The 21,761-nt window shown below is 47.3% G+C and overlaps 1 protein-coding gene across 2 annotated transcripts in view; it reads right to left on the bottom strand.

The window, feature by feature from the left end:
• The window catches only part of LOC138565943 (regulator of microtubule dynamics protein 3-like), a 2,735,427-nt gene that overhangs the window by 789,696 nt on the left and 1,923,970 nt on the right, over nucleotides 1-21,761 (bottom strand). For both annotated transcript variants that reach the window (XM_069643047.1, XM_069643046.1), the window contains exon 8: nucleotides 19,250-19,299. In XM_069643047.1, coding sequence (XP_069499148.1) covers nucleotides 19,250-19,299 — 50 coding nt within the window. The remainder of the gene's footprint in view (nucleotides 1-19,249; nucleotides 19,300-21,761) is intronic.

Below are 21,761 nucleotides of genomic sequence, written 5' to 3'. Positions count from 1 at the left end.
GCTAGCAGCGAAATGCTGGAATTAGCTACCTATGATAATCAGAGCTGATACCTCATTCTGGTCGTTCAGAGCTAAGGTAAAGGAACTGTTCATAACCCAGCAATAGACTGTTAACTGCACTTAGCTAAATCTTGCATCCTTGTACTCTTGCATCAAATATGTACTGCCACTGCGACAGACCAACCTGTAACCTGGTCCCCCTACAACGTCACTATGCCCTTTTATCACAGACCATTCTGTAACCTGGCCCTTCAGGCTATGTATCGTACTGTATTCTAATGTATCATCTTCTGCTGTCTCTTGAATGTTTAACTTTCTGTAAACCATGTTGCTCTCTAGGTTAAAGCGCCCAGTTACCCTAGGGTTTGGCTGCGCTATACCAATAAACAAACTAAACTAAACTAGTGAAATATCTACAGTCTCTGAAGAGGGCTGAGGGGAATTTCTGAAGGTAAGGGGAGATCATTTAACCCCTTTTTCTCCTTCCACCATATAAAAGTCCAGGGATCAATAACTCTAGCCTCACTCGTCTGAATCCAATCTTCCTTCTCCGGCATACTCTTAGCTTTCAGTGGATTTGTCGTCATATCCACTTCAGGCTGCTGCAACATCGCACCCATACCCATAAACTATGTAGTTAGCGTTCTCTCCTTGGACAAACCCCAGTTCTCAAAATCGAGAAAGAAAGTGGTCCATCACTAGCCAAGCATTTCCAGTATAAGGAAACAGATTTCCATCGCACTATCAAACTCATGGAAGGTAAGCGCAGCTCATGGCGGATAATAGCTATAGGGAGGGACTTTGGCAATCTTAATATTCTCAGCCAAAAATATTCCTCCATCAGTGGCCATATCGTCCCTGCAATCCGTTCCCCTCAATTCCTTTCAATCCACTCCATCAAAGGTCTGATGTAGATCTAACAAGACCAAATAGATTGTCAATTTAGTCCCAATCGCTGAGGAGGTTTAGGGAGGCCCCAACACCCTTAACGAAGGACGCCTGTCACGCGTCCAGGAACTTAGAGTCAACTGCCCAGGCTAATAGGTCCCGATTGCCCAGCGAATCAAGAAGAGCAATAGGGCGATAGTTCTTGCAATCAGCCCTATCGCCCTTCTTGAATACCGGCACCAGCCATGCCTCTCACCATGTGCCCGGCACTTGTTTGGTTTTCATTATCTGTTCAAATAGTATCATTACAACCTCAGCCCAGGCATCTGGACTTTTAGGGCAAAATTGGAAATGCCATCAGGGAGGAAATTAACTTTGTATTCATAGATCTTAATTCTACCAAATCAAATTTAAATGCCCATCTCCCAGGCACTCTGGGGATATCGATGACCTTTGTGGCTTTCCCCTTACCAAAAATAGATGAGTAAGGACCTATCCAACTCACCTCGGTCACGCAGCCCAATATGTGTGTTCTCCTAAAGTTACCCCCATTATTGATGAGCTCGCACATACATCTAGCATTCTTCCTGCAGACTGCTAATAGCATTTGTTCTGCATCCTTATTATCGCTCATACCTTTGGATGCTTTGACCCAGTTTTTATAGGCATGTCTGCGTTTGCACATTCATTTGTGGGAGCCCTCGAGGTTCCTAATCCTCCTCCATCCGCTCTGCATGCCTGCCAGGCTTTCACCAACTCAATGTTATAGGCATGTTTCGGGGAGTTAGTAGATACTCCTCCACCCACATCCATCTGTTTACAGTCACTAAACATCCACCAATCTTGTATTCTTAGCTATACCCTGGAGAAAACAAGACGATAATTGGGGTAAAAGAGAGGATGCAATTTTTTAGTCTATTTTCCCCCCCAGTTTAGCTCCACCTTTGACATTTGTTTATGGTTGTATTTCAAAGGGGACATTTGTAGAGTCATTGACAGCATACAGTGGTCAGTATATGGCATAGCCACCACCTCAAAACAGAATGCCTTTTCTCTAAGGTTAGCTGATAAAAAACAAAAATCCAGACAAGCTGTGTATATATACCATTACTCCATATTGGAGCCCCGGGGTGATTGCCCTCCATTTGTCCATTGAGCAACAATAATTCCCTCAAACTTGCTTTATGTGCCCACAACCTGGCAGTTTCCTTCAACTCATTCATCGTTAGTGGGAGCTCCACTTTGGGTAGCATCGAAAATTAAATCCCCACAAATTATTATTTCTGGGTTTACCCATTCTGATAGTCCCTTGCCACCCAGGTCACAATGCATTCAACAAATTCTCCCTGACCCTCCGATGTATATTTATCAAAAAGATATCAGATTCCCCTTTTACATGTTTCCTACTCAAACACAAGATTTGGACTTATGGATTGGGGGATATATGGATGTGTATAGCAAACCCTCTATCCACTTTCATCAAAGTAAGGAGGCCAGAGAAAGGACGACCCACAGGACCTTTCGAAGTGGGATTCAGAAACACATTGCATCTGTCACATGCAGGTTTAGCTCACAGCCAGGTTTCCTGCAGGCAGAGCACATCATAAACACCTAGCCTTTGGACTTCTTCCGTGAACAAGATCTTAAACCCCCTAGAATTCCATGATTCTACCCTCAAACAATATTAAGCTTGGCTCCCATCAGTCTATTTTGAGGTTGGTTGTGCAAACACCCCAGCTAGCCAACTCCAATCAGATGGATCAGCCTGAGTCTCATGTGGGCGATCTTGGATAATCTTATCAAAGTTTTTCACCCCTCCATTCGTAATTGTAAACTTTCCCAGGGGCTTCCTTTTGCTCTGTTTAAAACCGCTTACAGGTTCTAACAGGACCTCCTGTTAGGGAGAATTCTCATTTTATGGCTACTTTTCCTCACCTAGCGAGTCCCCCAGCAGCTTTGCTGGATTTCTGGAGTTTATTTTTCCACCTGGTAAGAGTGTGAGCTTTTTTCCCACTCTTACATGTGTTTTTCCATGTGTATTTCTACTGTTTGTGTGATCTTGGGCTCTGGAGTACACCACTCCATGACCCCACTTTTTTATGTGCGTTACACAGCACCTTCAGTGCAGTGAAACAGGGTTGTCTTTGAGACTTCCCTCTGACTCCATTTTTCTGGGGCTGACTACCGTCCCCCAGAAACAGGTTAAGTTGCAATTTACTTTATGTAGTCATTTAAAACTACAGACCCAGTACACCCCATCTTACATGGAGTACTGGAAAGGGTTCATTCCTATCCCTTTTTGTCTGTGCCTCCCTAAGCTTTGTTTTGCTCTTTTAACAGTTAGACTTGGCTGATGGCAGTGGTATCTACCCTAACGTTTCTACCGCGATTATACTATATAAACGTGGTACTGTTCGGTGAGTCTGCAGGAACTACCAGGAACAACTGCCATAGCACCAGCTCTTCTTCACTTGAATAGGAACTAGGGTGAACCCTTTTCTCCTCACTAAAGGCTTGTCCTTATCTTCCTTCCCTCTTATAACTTGTGCTTCCTCTGTTGACAATATCTAAGTACTCCTGGCAATCTTGAATCGTGAACTGTACTAACTGTGTGATCCTCAGCAACAGGAACCCTGTTCCACTTGACACTGGCGCAGGGCTAATGACTTTAATTCACTTGTAGGAAAGTGTCCTCTGATTCTATCTGCCTTGACAAAAGTATTGCCTATGATTTTTATCCCAAACTCTTTTGTGTTGATTCATGTGCTAAGTGTGTTTTAACCCCGGTAACATTTCTTCCCGCGGGTGCGCGTATCTTTACTAAGACCGAACTGTCATTACTGTCAAAAAGTGATTGCATCTGTACTCCCGGTAACGTCTTTGTTTCACAAAACCGGTCTGTCAAAACCAAAGGTACTTACCTTGAATTGTTCTGCACAAGAGGAATTGGTTGTGTGTAGTGTATTTGAAGTGTGGTGTTAATTTAATAGAAGTGAAGTGTTTTGTGAACAGATGGTATAAAATAAATGTACTTTTACCTTTTAACCAAAAACCTTGAGTGTTTGCATGAGTCACAGTAATTGTAGTCCTTTGTGTAATCTCTACTACTGCTCATTTGCTCTTGAGATAAGTTTGGCTGCTCCGCTACTGCTACCACTTTAACAGTGTAGTACGGGCTTGTACCAAAGGTGAACTTGTATTACCACTTGTAGTCTTAATTGTGTGTAGTGGTCCCTAAGGGCACTGCACAGGGTTCTGCCTAACACCTCCCCTTTTTGATCTCCCATGATCTTACTCAGGGCCTTGTGGGCTGATTCACTTGGACTTTTTAGAGTCTGTATATGTGGCAACCTATCCTCATTATAATTGCTGAGATCATACCCCAAAGGTAGCGGTTTTTGCCCATGCTCCATAAGGGCATCCTTAATTAAATGGGATTCCAAACGTAGTATTACTTGGTCAACTCGGTCCTCTGATACGATATATATTTTGTAGATATATATCTCAAACCCAGAATGCACTGAAGGAACTTCATAACATTCCCTCTGTTGAGAAGGAAAGGTTGGTGGTCTGGTAGAATTCTTTCTAGCAGGACTTTGGTCGCCCCCTTATTCCTTTGCTGTCATTCTACAAAACGCTCATGGTCTGGCTCCCTGTCTTTACAATCGCTGCTTTCAATAGACTGAGGTCCTTTATAAAGAGCTTTAGAGCGTGCAATAACCTTCCGTCCTGTCAAGTTTATAGCCACTTTATTAGTATCAGGACGTTGCGAAGAGGACACAGATAAAGGCTTCAGGAGTGGCCCCCTGCCAGACCCTAACTTCAGGTCAACAGCCATCCGTTTAGCCTCCAAAATTTGAAAGGTACACCTTAACGTTCGCTGTGAAGAAATCTGCTGAGGGGGTAGCAACTGAAACTCTCTTAGAAGCCAATCTCCATGTTAACAAGGTTTTTTTCCTCTTAATCTCCCTCCAGTCTGATTCGCTCAGGATGTTCCATCTCTCATCCTCCTCATCGTCCATGATTTCTAGAAGGTCACTTAGACAGACACTGGACTGAGGCGAGATTTCTCCTGGCTTCAAGTGCGAGCTATGGTCTGGCCTTCCTTGCTCATTTGCCTCTATGAGGACCACTCCTTTAGGTAACACCAGTTCCATACGGGGTCTTTTGGTGCATTGAGACAAAATCTTCTGAGACGGCAGTTCAATGTTACGTAGAAACGCTCTAGAGCCGTTCATTTTTCGCCTTGGGGCCTGTTTCTGATTCTTAGGTTTTTTTTTCTCAAGAAAAGCCATATTCTTTCTTTTTCGTCTAGGTCCCATCCTTTCCATCGGGCCAATGGACGTAAATATGGAAAAAGTATGTCTTATTCACATTGGAGTTCACCATTTTATTTGCATCCCCGTCTGTATCTAAGTCTTCCAAAATAATTGTGGCTATCACCTCCTTATCCAGTTGACCTCTGGCTGGGGTCACCAAGTTGATTTCCAATGCGCCCTCATCCATTTTCCATCTGCAATTATGGCCTCCATTAGTGTTGATTTGTCAGCGGTCTCTCTTCTAGCTAAATCACAAAGTCTCAGCTGCCATTGATTGGATGTTTCAGCCTCACAATCAAGCCTCTTTTCCACAATTTTAGAGAAGTTCTCCAAACGTATCAGATTTTTCTGCAAGGTACCCATTATACACATCTGCTCTTGGATACTAACATTTATAGACTCATAGAGCTTACAAAAGGGTGCCAAAGACACTGACAGGGTAGCCATTAGGGTGTTTTGAATAGTGGCCAAGTCTTCCTTGAAGGTTAGACTTCCTTGATGGATTGTCCTTCCATCTATGCTGTAGCTATTTGATATAATTGAGTCAGTAGATGAGAATCAGTGCCTAATAGCTGGAGATTCTAGACAAAATTCCTCCCTGTGAAAGCGCGCCGCCACTGAACTTCTGGCGGGCATCATTAAGGATTCTGTAGGTTCACTCCCTGATTGAGTCATTGAATCCACAGATTTCTCCACCATATTGTCCTCTGGTCTAGGGCCAATCTCCTTAAGCCAACCGAGGAGACAGATTGTTCCAATGTTCGGGCACTTATATCACAGGCGGCCATGGAGCGGGGCTTTGATCGTCTCATATAGCGTCAAGCCTGTACTTAATCACTGACATGCTTAGGTGCCTATGGGTATTGATTTTTCTGTAAGGAGCAACAAATCCACCGCCGCCAAGTCAGAGTTTTAAAACTGAATTATATCTCCTGTGATGGCCAGTTTTGAACGACCTTCGCTATAGGCAGTTGGATTAGCCACGGCAACGTTGTTTGAAAAAGTTGTATTATTTAAAGTGAGGGCCAATTCATGCAAAAATCGTGGCAGGCCTTATATTTCTCTGAAGCAGTTCCCGATTAATCACACTACAATCTGCCCCTCCTGGGGGCGCTCGAGAGCACGACCAAGATGGCCGCGGGCCCGTGAAGCACTTCAGCACCCTGTATATCCTGTCTGTTATCCGGCGGTCTCCGTGCTGCAAGGAGGAAACCCAATGTGCGGTTCTCTACCCAACTGCATCGTGCCCTGAGGGAAGTGTCACTGGTTGGAAACGGTGCCGGGGTTGGAGTGAATCGCTGAGGCGAGGCGGTTGCCGTCGACCTGGTGGGGCGGAGAGGGGGAGGGGCGGTGCTCCGACCCCGTCTCCTGTGCCGGGTCTGTGAAGCTGAGGAGCCCAGGCGCTGTGCGGCACTCCGACTGGAGACAGCAGTGACTGGCGGCCTACAGGTGTCCAGTGTAGCGGAGGAGGACGGCCAACCCAGAGGTGCGGAGTCTGGGTGGGTGAGCCGGTCGGGCCACCGTAGTGACGCGACGTTGGTGTGGTGGTGTCGGTGCGTGCCTTTGGATACTGGAGGCCACAGACCCTGGCCTTGGCGGGCTGCTCGTGCCGTGGATTCCTCTTGTCGGACCAGCAGTACTCGCCTGACTCATCGGAGGAACAGCACCAGTGAAGGACAGGGGCACCCTGGCGAGGTCTGCAGACCTGCGTGCTGGGAACGGCGTGGCCCTTTGCCCCTTGCTGGGAACCGGTACGAGGGAGCCGGAACCGAGGACTTTTAGCCAGCGCGCTGGGACGGTGCGGCGCAGGCTTGTGGCCCCTCCAGCTGAGTGGATTGAGCGGCGAAGAACTTCGGCGCCTTGCATATCCCCAGAGCGATTGCTGAAGCGCACCAACCCTGGGGGTGGCGACCGACCCGGTACCTTACAGCGGCTTGTGACCTGAGGAGTGGACTCGCAGGTACTCCGGCGTGTGTGTGGAGCAACTCATTCCTCCATCTTCAGGTGCTCTCAAAGCAGCTGGATACTTCCATGGTGCAGTGAGGGGGGCGCGTATTAGGCTATCCGGTGGGCCTTTATCAACCGGCTGAAACCTGTTATTACCCATTCCACAGTGGGGAGGATGAACTGCTAGGGTGGATCTGAGACCCCTATTCACTTCCTGAACACCACTTATTGGTCACCTGAGTGGTCTCCTGCAGCTATGTTTCGGCGGTGGTCTAGTGCTGGTCGGTGCGCAGTACACCCTTGGAGGGGGTTGGACTGAGCAGTCTGCTGGTCGCCCCCTATGGCCTCTTTTGGTGGCGGCATGGCCGGGGGGGTGTTGAGGGGCCTGGGTTCCGGCAGGGAGGGGGGTGGGAGCTGTGGGACAGCGCCAGTCTTGGAGAAGGACAGTGTCCGGTGCTGGCCTGCTTTACACGCAATGTGCTTTGAGACACCCTGTCAATCTAGGGCCGGTGGAACAATGGATGATCCGGCCACGCTTCGGACCTCGGGGTTGGATTCAGACTCCGCGGCTGCCTTCCATGACATTATGGATATGTTCTCGCAATCGCAGACTGGCATACAATCGCTGGACGGGAAACTAGATACACTGATATGCAAAGTGGACCATATGCAGGTCCGTCTAGACAAACATGGGGAGAGGCTGGATGAGGCGGAGGGGCGGATCTCTGGAGTGGAGGACATGGTGGCGTCAATCTCGTGAGAAATGCCGGGGATCAGGAAGGCCCTGAAAGAGCTCAGGGAGAAGCTGAATGACCAGGTCAAGAAGGAACAATGTTCGGATCGTGGGCCTGTCCGAGTCGGGAGACCAGGGGAATATGGAGAAATTGGTGGAGGAGATTCTGCGGGAGGCTCTGGGGCCGGAGGGCTTCTCCCAATGCTATGTCGTGGAAAGAGCGCATAGGGTGCCGAGTGGAAAGAAACCAGTTCCGGGAGCGCCGCCACGTCCGGTCATTGCCCGACTGATGAATTATTGAGATAGGGATACCGTGCTCCGGAAGGCCAGAGAGATGGGGAAAGTTTCATACAAGGGAGACACCATCAAATTTTTCCCGTATTTCTTGGATAAGGTGAAGGCGAGCAGGAAAACATTTTTGGATGTCAAAAAACGGCTTCAAGACAGGAATATTAAATACGCTGTGCTATTTCCTGCTAGACTGTGGATCGAACATAACGGCAAGGTGTTGTTCTTTCAAACTCCGGAGGAGGCCGCCTCCTTCCTCGATATGCTACCAGGAGCCTCCAGATCACAAGGGAATAATGAGTGACTTGCAGTCGGGTTGCACTTGATCCACGGATAGCGGGTCATTCTCATTTACATCCGGCTTGGTATACTGTCTGTGAGACAATGGGCCTCATTACGAGGTGAGCGGTAAGAGTTAACGGGCACCGGTAAGGAGACCGGTGCCAGTAAACCCTTACCGCCCTATTCCGAGGTCCCTTAGTGGTTCACGCTATGGGCGCCTGGTTTTAGCAGGTGCTCTTAGCGGGAGCCGCTAAGGGACCAGGGAGCTAATAACGGGCCCACTATTAGCTCCATCCCCATTCCCATTGAGCCATATGGGGGCTCGAATGGGAATGGGGAATGGTTCCCGGAATGGGGACTTACCGGGTCCGCCAAGGTCGGAGTGACCCGGTAAGTCCCTATTTCGGGAACCCGGACCCGGAATGCGGTAAGAGGGTAGCCATGGTGCTAATAGCACCATGGCTACCGCCTACCTCGTAATGAGGCCCAATGTATCTGTAGTGGTGCTGTGGAGGGTCGGGCTTGCAGCTGCCCCTTGAGCGAAAGCTGCTAATGTGTATGTTCAGGGTAGAGGTTATGTTTGGTTCTCAGTTTGGAGGTTGGGGGGTTTTGCAGGGGAGGTAGGGGGAAGGGACTTATGTTCACTGACAAGTTGGGGTTGTTGGTGGGGGGGCGGGCTTGGCACACTTGAATTGGGTACTTCTACAGATGCTCTGCCGCATCGACTTGGGACGGAGGGTCATAACTACCAGCCTGATGTAGGGCATCACTTAAATTCTGTACCTGGAATGTCAGAGGTTTGAAGTACCCTATAAAACGCCGTAAGATACTGCTGCATATGCAGAGACATAAGGTTGAAACAGCATTTCTCCAGGAGACACATTTAACGAGGCACAATGAAAGTACCTTCGGGAAAATATGGGGTTGCCACAGGTATTTCTTGTCCTACTCCACATATGCCAGGGGGGTTTGTACATTGATTCACCATGGGGTCGGGTTCCATCAGACCACAGTGATAAAGGATGAAGGAGGCAGGGGCCTTATAGTGCAGGGCACCATACAAGGGAAGCTATACACATTAATAAACTACTATGGGCCCAACAACGACACAGTGGAGGCCCTCGATTGGTTAGATAGGCAACTTGGTGGTCTATCGATTGGTGAGGTGATCTGGGCGGGGGATTTTAATAGTGATGCAGCCTGAATTAGATAGATCTAGGGGCGTGCAGGGAGGCGGGAACAGAGGGATGTATCGTTTGCGGGAGGTGGCATTCCTGTGGGATGTTGCCGACGTGTGGAGAATGAGACACCCAGGGGCACAGCAATACACTTGTCACTCCGATACTCATGGGTCGGCCTCGAGGCTGGACTTTTTTCTTATCTCGCAGTCATTGCTGGGTAGGGTTAAAGAGGTTGGGATCCTTGCTCGCACCCTTTCGGACCATGCACCCGTGCTTCTTGACTTGGGAGTAGTAGGGCGGGCCAGGGTGGAGTTCTCGTGGCGATTCAAGAGCGAGGGCCTTTCTGATACGGTATTTAGGGATGGTCTGCAAACTGCGATTAACACCTTCCTCGAGCTAAACGTGGGCTCGGTGCAATCTCCGGGGATACTCTGGGAGAGCTTGAAGTGTGTGATAAGGGGCAAATGCATATCCAGAGAGGCTGGTATTCTTAAATTGATTAGTAAGATAGATATCCTGCAAGGGTTACAGGTGGCCAACCCAGCCCCCTCAGACCAAACTCGAGCTGAGATTCGCAAGCATCGACAGGAGTTCCATAAGCTAGCGCTAAGGGAAGTCAAGTTTATGAGAAGCGCAACTAATTTGCGGCAATGTGGGAAGGCAATAAACCCGGCCATACCCTTGCAAGGGCGACAAGAATGGATAGTTTACAGGAAGAATCCAGGTGATTGCAGATGAGCAGGGGAATAACACATTTGAGGACATGGAGATAGTCCGGCGTTTTTTCCGGTTCTATAGTCGCTTGTACTCTTTGAGTCTACAGGCATCCCGTGGGGATATTGAGGTTATTTAGATAGGGTTGCGCTGCATTGGTGCACGGAGACACAAAGGGAACATCTGAATCGCCCATTATTGCTTGAGGAGGTGCTAGATGTGATAAAGTCTCTACCGTCTGGGAAATCGCCGGGGCCCGATGGGTTCACGGTGGGATTTTATAAATATTTTGCAGACTCTCTGGCGCCCTGCCTGCTTGAGATGTATCGACACAGTTTAGAGGCGGGAATCTTGCCAGACTCATTGTTGGAGGCAATGGTAGTGGTTTTGTTGAAACCCCATAAACCAGGTAGTGAATGCTCGTTAATTAACATTGATAATAAGATTTTAGCAAAGATTTTGGCCTCAAGGCTGTCGCCCCTTATGCCAGAGATGGTGTTAGCGGACCAGGCGGGATTTCTCCCTGGCCGCTCTACCTCATAATGGCCTTAGGAGAATGTTCGGGTTAATGTCAGCGGTGCCTCCTGGGGACTCAGTGGTGGCTGCCCTGTTGGACGCCACCAAGGTGTTTGATTCGGTTGAATGGCCATTTATGTTCTCTGTCCTTTGTCGTATGGGAATGAGGGCCCACTATATAAGCATGATGAAATTATTGTACACACAACTAACAGCGAGAGAGAGAGAGTGAATGGCCAACTAACGTCTACCATCCCTCTAGAGAGGGGGACAAAACAGGGATGTCCATTGTCACCCCTACTCTTTGCTTTGGTGATCGAGGTGCTGGCGGAAAGGATTAGGGACATACATCTGCACAGGGGGATTCAATTGAATAACCACAAATTAATCATTTCACTATACGCCGAAGACATGGTATTGTTTATTAAAGATCCTGGGGTGAATCTGGATCTGGTGATGAGGGAGGTTCAGAGATTTGGGGAGGTGTCGGGGCTGCAGGTGAACACATCCAAATCAGTCTTATTCCCGCTAACTGAAGCTACGTCCCAATTACCGGACACATGGGGATTTCAATGGCACATGACTTCCACAAATTACCTGGGCATATCTATCGCGAGGGACCCGCTGATAGTGTACCATAATAACTACCTTAAAACTCTGGGCAGGGCCAGGGAAGCTTTGGGTAGATGGAAGAGGCTCCCACTGAATTTATATGGGCAGATATCTGTGGTAAAGATGACGCTTCTCCCGAGATTCCTTTATATCTTTCTGAATGCCCCAATGGCGGTCCCGGGGATTACTTTTGTAGCTTGAAAGCTGCAATACTGCAATTCATATGGGCAGGTAAACCGGCCAGAGTCTCGTGGGACAAGTTGGTGGCCCCTGTTTCAGAGGGTGGTCTGGCGCTGCCAGAGTTTGAGATGTACTATGAGGTAGCGGAAGCTGGTTTTTTGGTATACTGGCACTGGTTACAACATGACAGGAGCCATATTGAGGTGGAAAGAGCGGTAGCCGCGCCTAATCTGCTTAGATTAGGTCATCTTGCTGGCCCCGAGCTGGGTACACTCTCCAAGGAACCTGGTGGAGGTGACGTGTACGGCCTGGACTAAATTAGAACAGAAAAGGAAAGGAGGAGTTCTATACTCGCCCCTGCTCCTGGTTATATACACACCAGGGATATCCCTTACTAGTGAAAAAAGCTTTGTAGATATGGCGAAGAAACTGGGCATTACATGCTTTGGAGATCTGATCCCTGGGGGAAGGTTTGTGGCACTGGAGGAATTGAGGGGGAGGGGGACGCTCTCAGACCTGGATGTATTTTTATACTTCAGGCTCAAGACGAGTCTCCGATTGGTGTTTAGTAGCTTTCTGTTATGCTCACCTGGTATCCACGGGGACGCCACCCAGCCCTGGTTGGATGATTTGCACTCTCGGACCCTCTCCCGGTCCCTTGGTAAGGCCTCTGGTTAAAGATGGGTCTGCGATATAGGAGAGCTGGATCGAATACCAGATTGTCTTTATGTGTTCCCACCTCCCTTGGCCTCAACTCCTTCCTCCCCCTTGGGCCCTCTCCTCACCTTAATATTGTAAAAGGTGGATTCTCCATCCTGCTCCTCGTGGCAGGGGCCCGTAGATGTGGGGGGTGAGCAGCGACCAAGTTACTTCACTGGTGCAAGCCCCCCTGTGGGAATCCAGGCCTGCTGCGACTCCGTAGGTTTGCTGCTTTATAGTCTTTATATGAAGTTCTTATGTTCCTCTTAGTTCGAATAATAATGTCTTGCTTCTTTCCTTTTAGGTATGGAAAGGTATTTTGGTGTTGTCATGCAGGATGAAGATGAGCATGGGCCGGAAGGCGAAAGCGCAGTGTGCGCAATGCTGTCTGGTGAGTAATGCGCGATGCACAGCGCTGTTTCGCCTTTTATATTGCTAACCTGTGCCTTTTCTCTCCTTGCACGTTGCGATGTTCCTCGCCGAGCGCCGTAATGTTCCAGCAATGATACTGACCAGGAGATGACTACCCAGGTAAGAATTGTGTGGCTTTCTTCATTCGGGAGGAAACGTGAGTAAACGCTTACTAATGCTGTCTTTCTTTCTCCTCTTTCCAAGCTATGGTATTCCAGGATGCATGTGGTGCGGGATGATGGAGTTCGTACCTTCAGGTGAGTGGAACTGAAGTCGGCGATTGAAGACAGGATACTGTTCCAGGTAAGTGTCGTAGTGTTCTTTCTCTGTCTGGAGGTCCTTGGTTTCAGGTAAGCTGCCATTAAAGAACTGGACACGGTGAGCGTTAAGCTGCACACAGCAGAATAACGAAAAGCATGTTCTGCTGTTTGGGTGCGGTTTAAATAATCTCAGGTAAAGTAGTCCAGGTAAAATAGTCCCAGGCCTGCCACACCCAAAGTAGTCCAGGTAAAGTAGTCCCAGGCCTGCCATACCCAAAAGACTAGACCACATAGCTCAGTTTCTTGTAATTGAGCTATGTGTGTGCCTCCATGTTGGCTGAACCTCCCCTAGTTAAATAGTCCCAAGGAAATAGTCCCATTCTAATGTTGGTCTTCGTTATGGTTATGAGCCTGGCGTCAAACTGATCCATTTCAAATATATACACCAATTCTACTACACGCCTGCTAGAATCAAGGAATTCTTTCCAGGGGCTACAGGGAGATGTAATAGGTGTCACCTAGAAATGGCCGATTTCTTTCACGTTGCCAGGAGCTGTCCGAAAATACAACAGTTCTGGGAAGGAGTGTTTGAAACGATTGGTGGGATCATAGGCCAAACAGTGAACCCGGACCCACTGATGGGATTGTTGGGCTATACTAAAGAGGTTCCTAGAGGAACGCAGAAATTGGTGACCCTGCTTCTCATATTGGCTAAGTGGAGAGTGGCCATGCTGTGGGGGAAGGGAGCTGCCCCAAAAATTTCACAATGGAAGGATGATATTATGCATTGTAATGACATGGAGAATGGATGGGGATCGATGAATAGGCAACAGTGTTGTGATACGGGTATGTGGGATGCGTACACACTTTATTTGCTCCAACAACCTGCTATTGAAGCTGCTGGTTCCTTGGTGAGGCGCAATGGATGAAAGACTTAGGCCGGCAGACCTGGGGTCAAGCGTTCGATGCCATCCACAGGACGAGCGTCGCTGGAGTATCATGAAGACTGATCAGTGGTAATAATGATAACAAATGCCCATGCAGACTGCACTTACAGAACTGGTGGTCAATGTCAAGCTATGGTGTGTCAAGGGAGGGGGGGTGGGGAGGTTTGGGGTTTGTTAGCATGTTGTGAAGGTTGTATGTTGCTCATTTAAGAAAATTAATAAAAACAAATGTAAAAAAAAACAAAACAACTGCCCCTCTCTCCCTCTCCAGATTTCCAGATTTGAAAGCTGCTCGATCTGCCCCAAAGAAATAGCATCCAGGATTCCCTGAGTATCACAGTCTTCCAGTGCACACACAGCCTCAAGTGCTTCATTGTCCTCAATGTAATTACCCACGCCTATAATCCCATTCAAAAAGCAGTTTGCGCTGGCACCCCTTGCTCCATATGTTTCTCATATTGCACAGGGGTTTGAGCCTCCATTCCTGTGTCTATATTAAAGAGACCATCGCCACTGATGTGGAAGAAATGTAAGCAGTCACGCATTGACGGGTTTGATTAGAAGAAGACAGCACAAGACTCATTAGGGTTTACGATCTTAGGTGGAGACATCAATGATATAGGTTGGGGCTGCCAGATCTAACAGGGGCTGCATGCAATCTCACTTGAAGGCGAGCCCAGACGCCTACTTGAATACTGGCATCCAGGGACATTGTCCGCCCGAAGGGAAAAACTCCCAATGATTCTCAAGAACACCCAGTTAGCAGCGCTTCGCAGCGGCTTATCTCAGCAATCGCCCAAGTCCTGTAATGAGTGATTTAAACTCCTGGCGATGGTGCAGCTTTTAACCAGCCGTACAATCCTTGCCTCCACAGCACAGTGTATGATCAATGTCCCAGACAGCAGCATGGGAGACATTCCATCACGCCTTCACCCCAGAAACACAAAAACACACTCCAGCACACTGCTGCGCGTCCGCTTTCTTTCAAGTCTTTGAAGGCTAATGCCGTCCTTCTGCTAGTAGATACTGTAGAAATACTTCTGCATCAAAGATATGCAGTGAAATAACACTGCAGCCGGTGGCTAATAGCACCGACAACACAAAGCGTAATTACAGCCCAATCACAAGTGCATGTATGGCGGTATTGGTGCCAAAACCAGCACTGATACAGTTGAGAATTACCCCCAGCCTCCACCTGAAGCTAAATGAACCCAGATGACAGCAATCAAGCCACAGGTGAACACAATTCACACCGGAGGGCTATATAAGACCCACCCAGGCCCCAAACACTGTTCAGAACCCCATGCTGGCATTATTTGCTGGAAGCTGGGACAGGCAGCTGCTCAGGCTCCACCAGGACCTTGAGATACAGGACAACAAGGCTAGCCACAGGGAGTACAGAGGGGTGGTGGAATGACAAGGAGAAGGAGGAGGTCAGCCCCAGCAAGGCAAGCACCCAATCCCAGGATCAGGCCACTACCCCAGGCCCTCAGTGACACCTAGTTGGTAACTGAGTACTGCCAAGGAGACGATCACTGAGCTGCTGGCCACAATACATGAAGATATTGGGAGCAGCTGTGCCCCTGAAGCTGGTGGCAGTTCTTGGGGATGCAAACCTTCCAGCACTCCGTGGCTATGATGCATGGCATGCACAGTCAACATTCAGAGCAGTCCTGGGCCAGGTGCTGGATGCCCTGCTGCACCATGTCAAATAACACATCACACTGCCCACCATCAGCTACCCAATGTGATAGCAGCCATTGACTGCACATGTCGCATTGGTGGCACCCCAGGCCCATGAGGTCGTATACAGGAATGGGAAGCACTACCACTCCATGAACGAGCAAGAGACCTGTGGCCCTGACCTCATCATACGCCACTGCCCAGGATCCACCAACGACTCCATGGTCCTACGCAATAGCACACTGCCGGGATTTATAGAGAGGCACAGAGGACAACAGACCTGGATAGTGGGTGAGTACAAAACCTGCCACGTATGCACGTTGAAGCACAAGAAAACATGGGGGGAATAGCCACAGGAAGCATTGCATGTCAAGAGGAGGCACTGGCAGCACACATGCAGCCCCTGCACCATCGATGGGAGGCATCCAAGGGTGCATGCACACGTTTGACACAACTGGACACACACATGGTGATGGACACACACTGCTGCCATCACAATTACATATTAGACCACATGTCCCACAATTCAACTTGAAGTGTGGCACAGCACAGACCCACACAGTCAACCGGGACATGCCACAGAACACCCGCCCCAAAGTCACTGGGTGCATGTGCAGGACAAGTAATTCATGGCATGATATACAAAGGATGCACACCCATCACACATACACATTGCATGGGGATGAAGAACAAGAATGTCCACGGCTAACATCTGCAAGATTCATTGAGACTGCAGACCCATGTATGAGACAAATTACTAATGTCCATATTCCACCCAATGTAGGTGATTCAGGATATCTGCAGCTAGCGTGGCTGAGGAGCCCTGTGCATGACCCACATACACCACATGAGACCGCCTACAACTGTGCCCACAGCTGGACAAAAAAAAAGTTACTCTGTTTCTTTTTACAAAAAATGAGAATAGAAAAAGTGGGACAGGGGGAGCCCTTGGCAGGGGAGGCTTGTATATAATGGGAGAGACAGCATCGATCCAGTGGCTACCTCACCCATTATGGAGGAGCCAGCGCATGGAAACACTGAGCGCTCCCTCGGCTGCTCATTCCAGCTGAGGGAGCACTCCTGGGCTGGCTGAACTGTCAATGGGAAACACTGTTTGCCTTTGAAAGTTCAGTTCTCCAGCCCCACATGATCAATGAGCATGCAAGGCTGAGGGCATTTTGTTTCTCCAGCCTTGCACAGCTCATTGGAAATGCTGGCTGGGGAACTGCATGTCTGTATGTGCAAGGGGGTGTTCCTGCGCCTCCTTGCACATACAGACAGAGCAGGCTGAAGCGGGGCATTTCAGCACCAACGCTCAGGTCCCTGCATGCATGTGCAGGAACCAGGAAGTGCTTGCTTCCCGATTCCTTTGCATGATGCAGGACCTCGAGCTCTGGGCAGGAAACTTCAGGACAAGGGTAGAAGATAAGTTTATGTTAATTTATGTTTTATTTAGATATGTGTATGTCTGATTAGCTACACTGGATCTCAGAGCTGAAGAACATGGCGTCACAATTATACAATACTTTAACTTTCTGTTCCTGGCATCAACAGTATAATTGAACAGTTGATGCAGTATCCTGACTGTAACTGGAAAAGCTGACTGAATGCAAACATGTACATCTCATAAATATCTTGCGCAATCTCCATTGCCTCAACTAATTAGAATGCATGAAGAAGGCAGGAGTGTAAATATAACATGGGGATAATGTGAATACAGGGTAGTATTATTCGCTCCCAAATGGTAAAGATATGATCTGGATTGTATGTTAAGGCACAATGGAAGGAATTCTATAGGAAGATAGTTCCCTAATGATAGAAATTACTGAGCAATAAGAAGTGGATTGGCTTGACAATACTGTCTGAGGAGTTCTGCAAAGTTCTTGACTATCACTTAGGAAAATATGGGATTGCGAAAAAAATCCTGTAAAGTGATGAACAAGGTCATTAGTACAAACGGAGGTTGTATGACTGATGATTAGCGAAAGAATTGCACGCTACAAAGCAAAGTCAGTCCCTGCATTAGGAAATAGAAGAACTGTAGCAAACATGCTGGAGAAAGCAAACAGTTATCAAATGTTGTGAAACAGGAAAAAAAGGTCTAACATTAGACATTTTGATGTGTACTGCAGCAAAGCAAGGAAAGGCGTTGGTAAAGAAGGAAATAAGATCAATGGCAAAGATAGGTAGAGAAGAAGATAAAGCTGTAGAAGTGCCACCATGACGCTGTTCAAGATGAGGGCAGCGCACATATGTTTGGCTATGTCATTTCCTTTCCTCTGACATGGAATAAGTTTAGCCTTGAAAAGCTTGGAGTTATTTATAGAAGAGAGTTGAAGTAAGGCATTTAGGAACAGATATTTGTATATTGTCAAGATGTCATTGAATTTTGTCTCATGAACTCTTAGGTCCTTACAGCTCTCGAGCAGTGATTAGGTAATGGAAACGACCTCTGGGGTGGGCGGGGGTAGGCCTGCGGTCCTCAGGCTAGCATCCTGTATTCGTGGTACGTGTAGGCACCCCCTCGGGCCTAGGACCAGTGTTAGAGCAACCTTGTCCCTCAGGACGTGTACTGGTGTGAGAGCTTTTCCAGCCACTCGGCAGCTGCCTCAGGAGGGCCCAAAGGCCCCTCTGCCTGTGGGCCGCTAAGCTCTACGAGTCTCGAGACATTGGTTGATGTTAGGATCCTTCAGACCCCTCCCGCTGGGACAATTCCTAGCAAGGGAATTCCCTTTACGGGATGCTTTAGTTAATAAACACTTACCTTGTCTGGCTTGATCTTGAGTCATACAAAGTCCTTGAGATGGTGTGGAGGGGATGCTGCGGAGATCTCCCTCCCCTTGCTAACTGGGTTTTCAGGGAATGTGGGGCAAGTCAGTCACGCGCTACGCAGCCTTCCCACTGATGATCCGCACCTAAACACTGGAGGCAGAGCGCGTGTGGATCTGACGCAGGAAAATAATTGTCAGAGGAGGGACACCTGCAGAAGCCTGACGGGGCAACATGCTCTGAGGGCAGGCGAGGTACCGGAGGCCGGTGAAGGATTGACAGTATAAAAGCAGCGAACGCAACTGTGCTGCAAAAATACATAAATACAAGCGCAATAGAGGAAGGTCAGATTCCAATGTGTGGAAAAATGTGTGGAAAAGGGAACTGAGGTAAGGTGCCAGAGGGCGGGGATACCGAAGCGCGGACACGTCTGTAGCCGTGCCTAGGCGCACCTTACACTTAAAGGGGAAATGCACTGTCTTGGAGGAAAAAAGGTTACGGTCTCGTCCTTAGGGAGGGACGCCCTTACAGAATGGTAAAAAGGGGACGGGACGCAGGAGTGAAAGGAAATATGCTTCAGGTTTGATGTTCATGTATATTATCGGCTTTTCACAATGGTTTTTCTTTTCGTACAGAAAAAAAACTAAGCTAGCCATTGCGCGTTCCTGTTATAACTCTCACAAATATGGATATACATGCTAAACATAAACCATATATTGTTTCATTTGACCTACTATTAATAAGAAAGAAATAGACAATTATTATAGCGCATACCACAAACAGAATCGTCTCTTGTTTAAGAAATGCCATGATGTCGTACCTTTGCAATGTAGAATTGGTTCGACTTGGAATGTCCAGGCTTTAATTGCTCTGCCTGTAATATAACACGATACAATTTAAAACAATGTTACAAAGCTTTGTACCTCTATAACAGCAACGTTTACTCTAACAAAGTCATACTTAACAAAGACTAAGAAACTACTGCATGTTCCCACCCCAGGAAAATAAATCATTTTAGTGTTTACGGAACTTTTGCAGGTGACAGACGTTTTCCTTCTAATTTTCTAGTTGGGCAGAAAGAGAGACATACCGCCCATACTGAAAAATAAATAACTTGATCCTGCGCCCTAAAAAGACCCGTAGGTATAGAATGGAGACTGAAGATTTTTGGATTTGATGAGGCAATATAGATTATACATGTGTTTAATTTAAGAGAGTAAGCAACGAACTTAGAAATGTGACTGCACAAGCAAGGCAGAGCGTCATTGTTGGGGGGATAGGGGATCATATGGGTGTTCTTTGAGTACGCTGGGATTTAGGAACTTATTTCACGGCTGGATGGTCTGAGAAAGACTGTGAAAGCAGGGAGAGATGATAACCCCCATCGTAGACAGCCACCCCTCTTTGACTAAAATCACTAACCCATGTAAGAAAAGCAAGTAGTAGAAGGAGCCACCTTTTCTCTCATGTTACATTTTGACAGGAGGTCACGCCCCCTGTTTTCGGTCTAACTCCCGCACCATTTTGATGTGCTTTAATATAAACTTAATATACATTTCATATAAAAAATATTATATATAGATTTTATATCAAATGTATATTTTTTTTAGGAAGTGTGTATACATTTTATATTAGTTTTGATCTAAGTGAATATACATTTTTAAATAAAAATCAATATAAAGATGGGAGCAACGCTCGACGATGTTGCTCAGTCGAGCGTCGAGAGCGAAGTCAGCTCTAAAGACAGGGACTGTGAATCTAGGGTTTTGCAGAGTGGCACAGAGATGACAACAGAGAGTGATTCCGCCTCAACGTTATATGAAGCAGATATACATTCTATATATAGTATAGATGTCATGATTTTATAATTTCAATGATAGAGACTATAAAGTTAGCTTCAATGGCTAGCAACATTAAACTTGGATATAGATTTGATATGAAGTGTAAATAGAGGCAGGCATGGCAGACCTATGTGAATTTGCTTTTATAGGCAAAGTGTGGTTTTATAGTGCTAATATAAAAGACCCAAAACGATTTGCTTTGGACAATGTGTGTTTCTTTTTGTACCGAATCCTGAAACTTTTAAATAAAACTATTGGCTTTTGACAATGCATGTCCCGGCATGAATGTGCTGACATTTTAACACCCATTAAGCATTTGAATGCGCTTTATGCGTAAATTGTGTTTACCAATACAAAAGCCTGCACTATCAGCTTTGGCAACACTTGTACCCTAAGGACTTGCCCACAACGGCTCCTCGTAGGGAGCAGTGGTTACACCCACACCCCGCCTCAATAACCCCTTCACTTTGAAATGGAATAGCGCTCTCACATCTTACCCCCCAAAACCTTCCTGAGTCAGTATAAGGCAACCATCCCGGCGGTATTCGATTATCAGTCTCCCACCTTCACCACTGAACGATGTGTGATCTTCTGCAAATCACTTTATCTCCCAGTGGGTGGCAGGCGTCAAGACCCATTGATCAAACATTCCCATGACTTGTTGGTAGTTGGGGTCCTGTTCCGAAATCCATTGTTGAAGCAACAAACCCATTCGACGGGCCCCAGATTCCGATGGCTTTTGGTGAATTAAAAAAAACACTTGCTACGACGTAGGCCAAAGACTCGACTAGCCCCTTGGCAAAAGCAAATAAAGCATTCTGATAAGACGTTGGGGTAACCATTCCATGTACACTTGGTGAAGCACAAAAGAATTCCCATGCAGTGACACATTGGCCACATCTGCAGCGTCTGACGGCTGTGCAATCCCACAATTGGCATTCAAGGGCAAGCATATGTCCATATCCTCAGTGTCTGATGGTTAAGCATTCCCACAAATAGAATCTGTTGTACTACTAAATAAATACAAAAAGAATATGGATTTAAAATGCAATCCCCAATATCACAATAAAATATAGCTAGTCATTCCTCCTTGGGAGACATGGAAAGTGAGATTCCTTGTCTGACCATGGAAAACTAGCCTACAGTGCACCGTAGCTGCCACCTTTTTTTCTGGTGTTTCAGGACCTAAGCGGCTATATTTTCAGGCTAATCAGCGCAAGATCACCACTAGTTAGCATCAGAGATACATTATGAAACCAATAAATAAATAGTCTGTTTCTATGCCTACTATTTACTTATCAGCTTACTGCTCCCATTAACGTGTCACATTCCCTTACACAGCCTGTTTTGTTATTTTATGTTAATCAATGTTTATACTGTGCGCATCACCACAGTGGTCACACGGCACCCGGCCTTGTTCCAAAAGGGGGATGTATTGTGCCCCTGCCAGGGTATCGCCAGATGCCCTGCAGCACAATAATGGCATATTAC

This window comes from Ambystoma mexicanum, chromosome 2p, assembly GCF_040938575.1.
Source record: "Ambystoma mexicanum isolate Mex_15411 chromosome 2p, UKY_AmexF1_1, whole genome shotgun sequence".
Classification (NCBI taxonomy): Eukaryota; Metazoa; Chordata; class Amphibia; order Caudata; family Ambystomatidae; genus Ambystoma; species Ambystoma mexicanum.
This window is presented reverse-complemented; position numbering and strand designations above follow the sequence as displayed.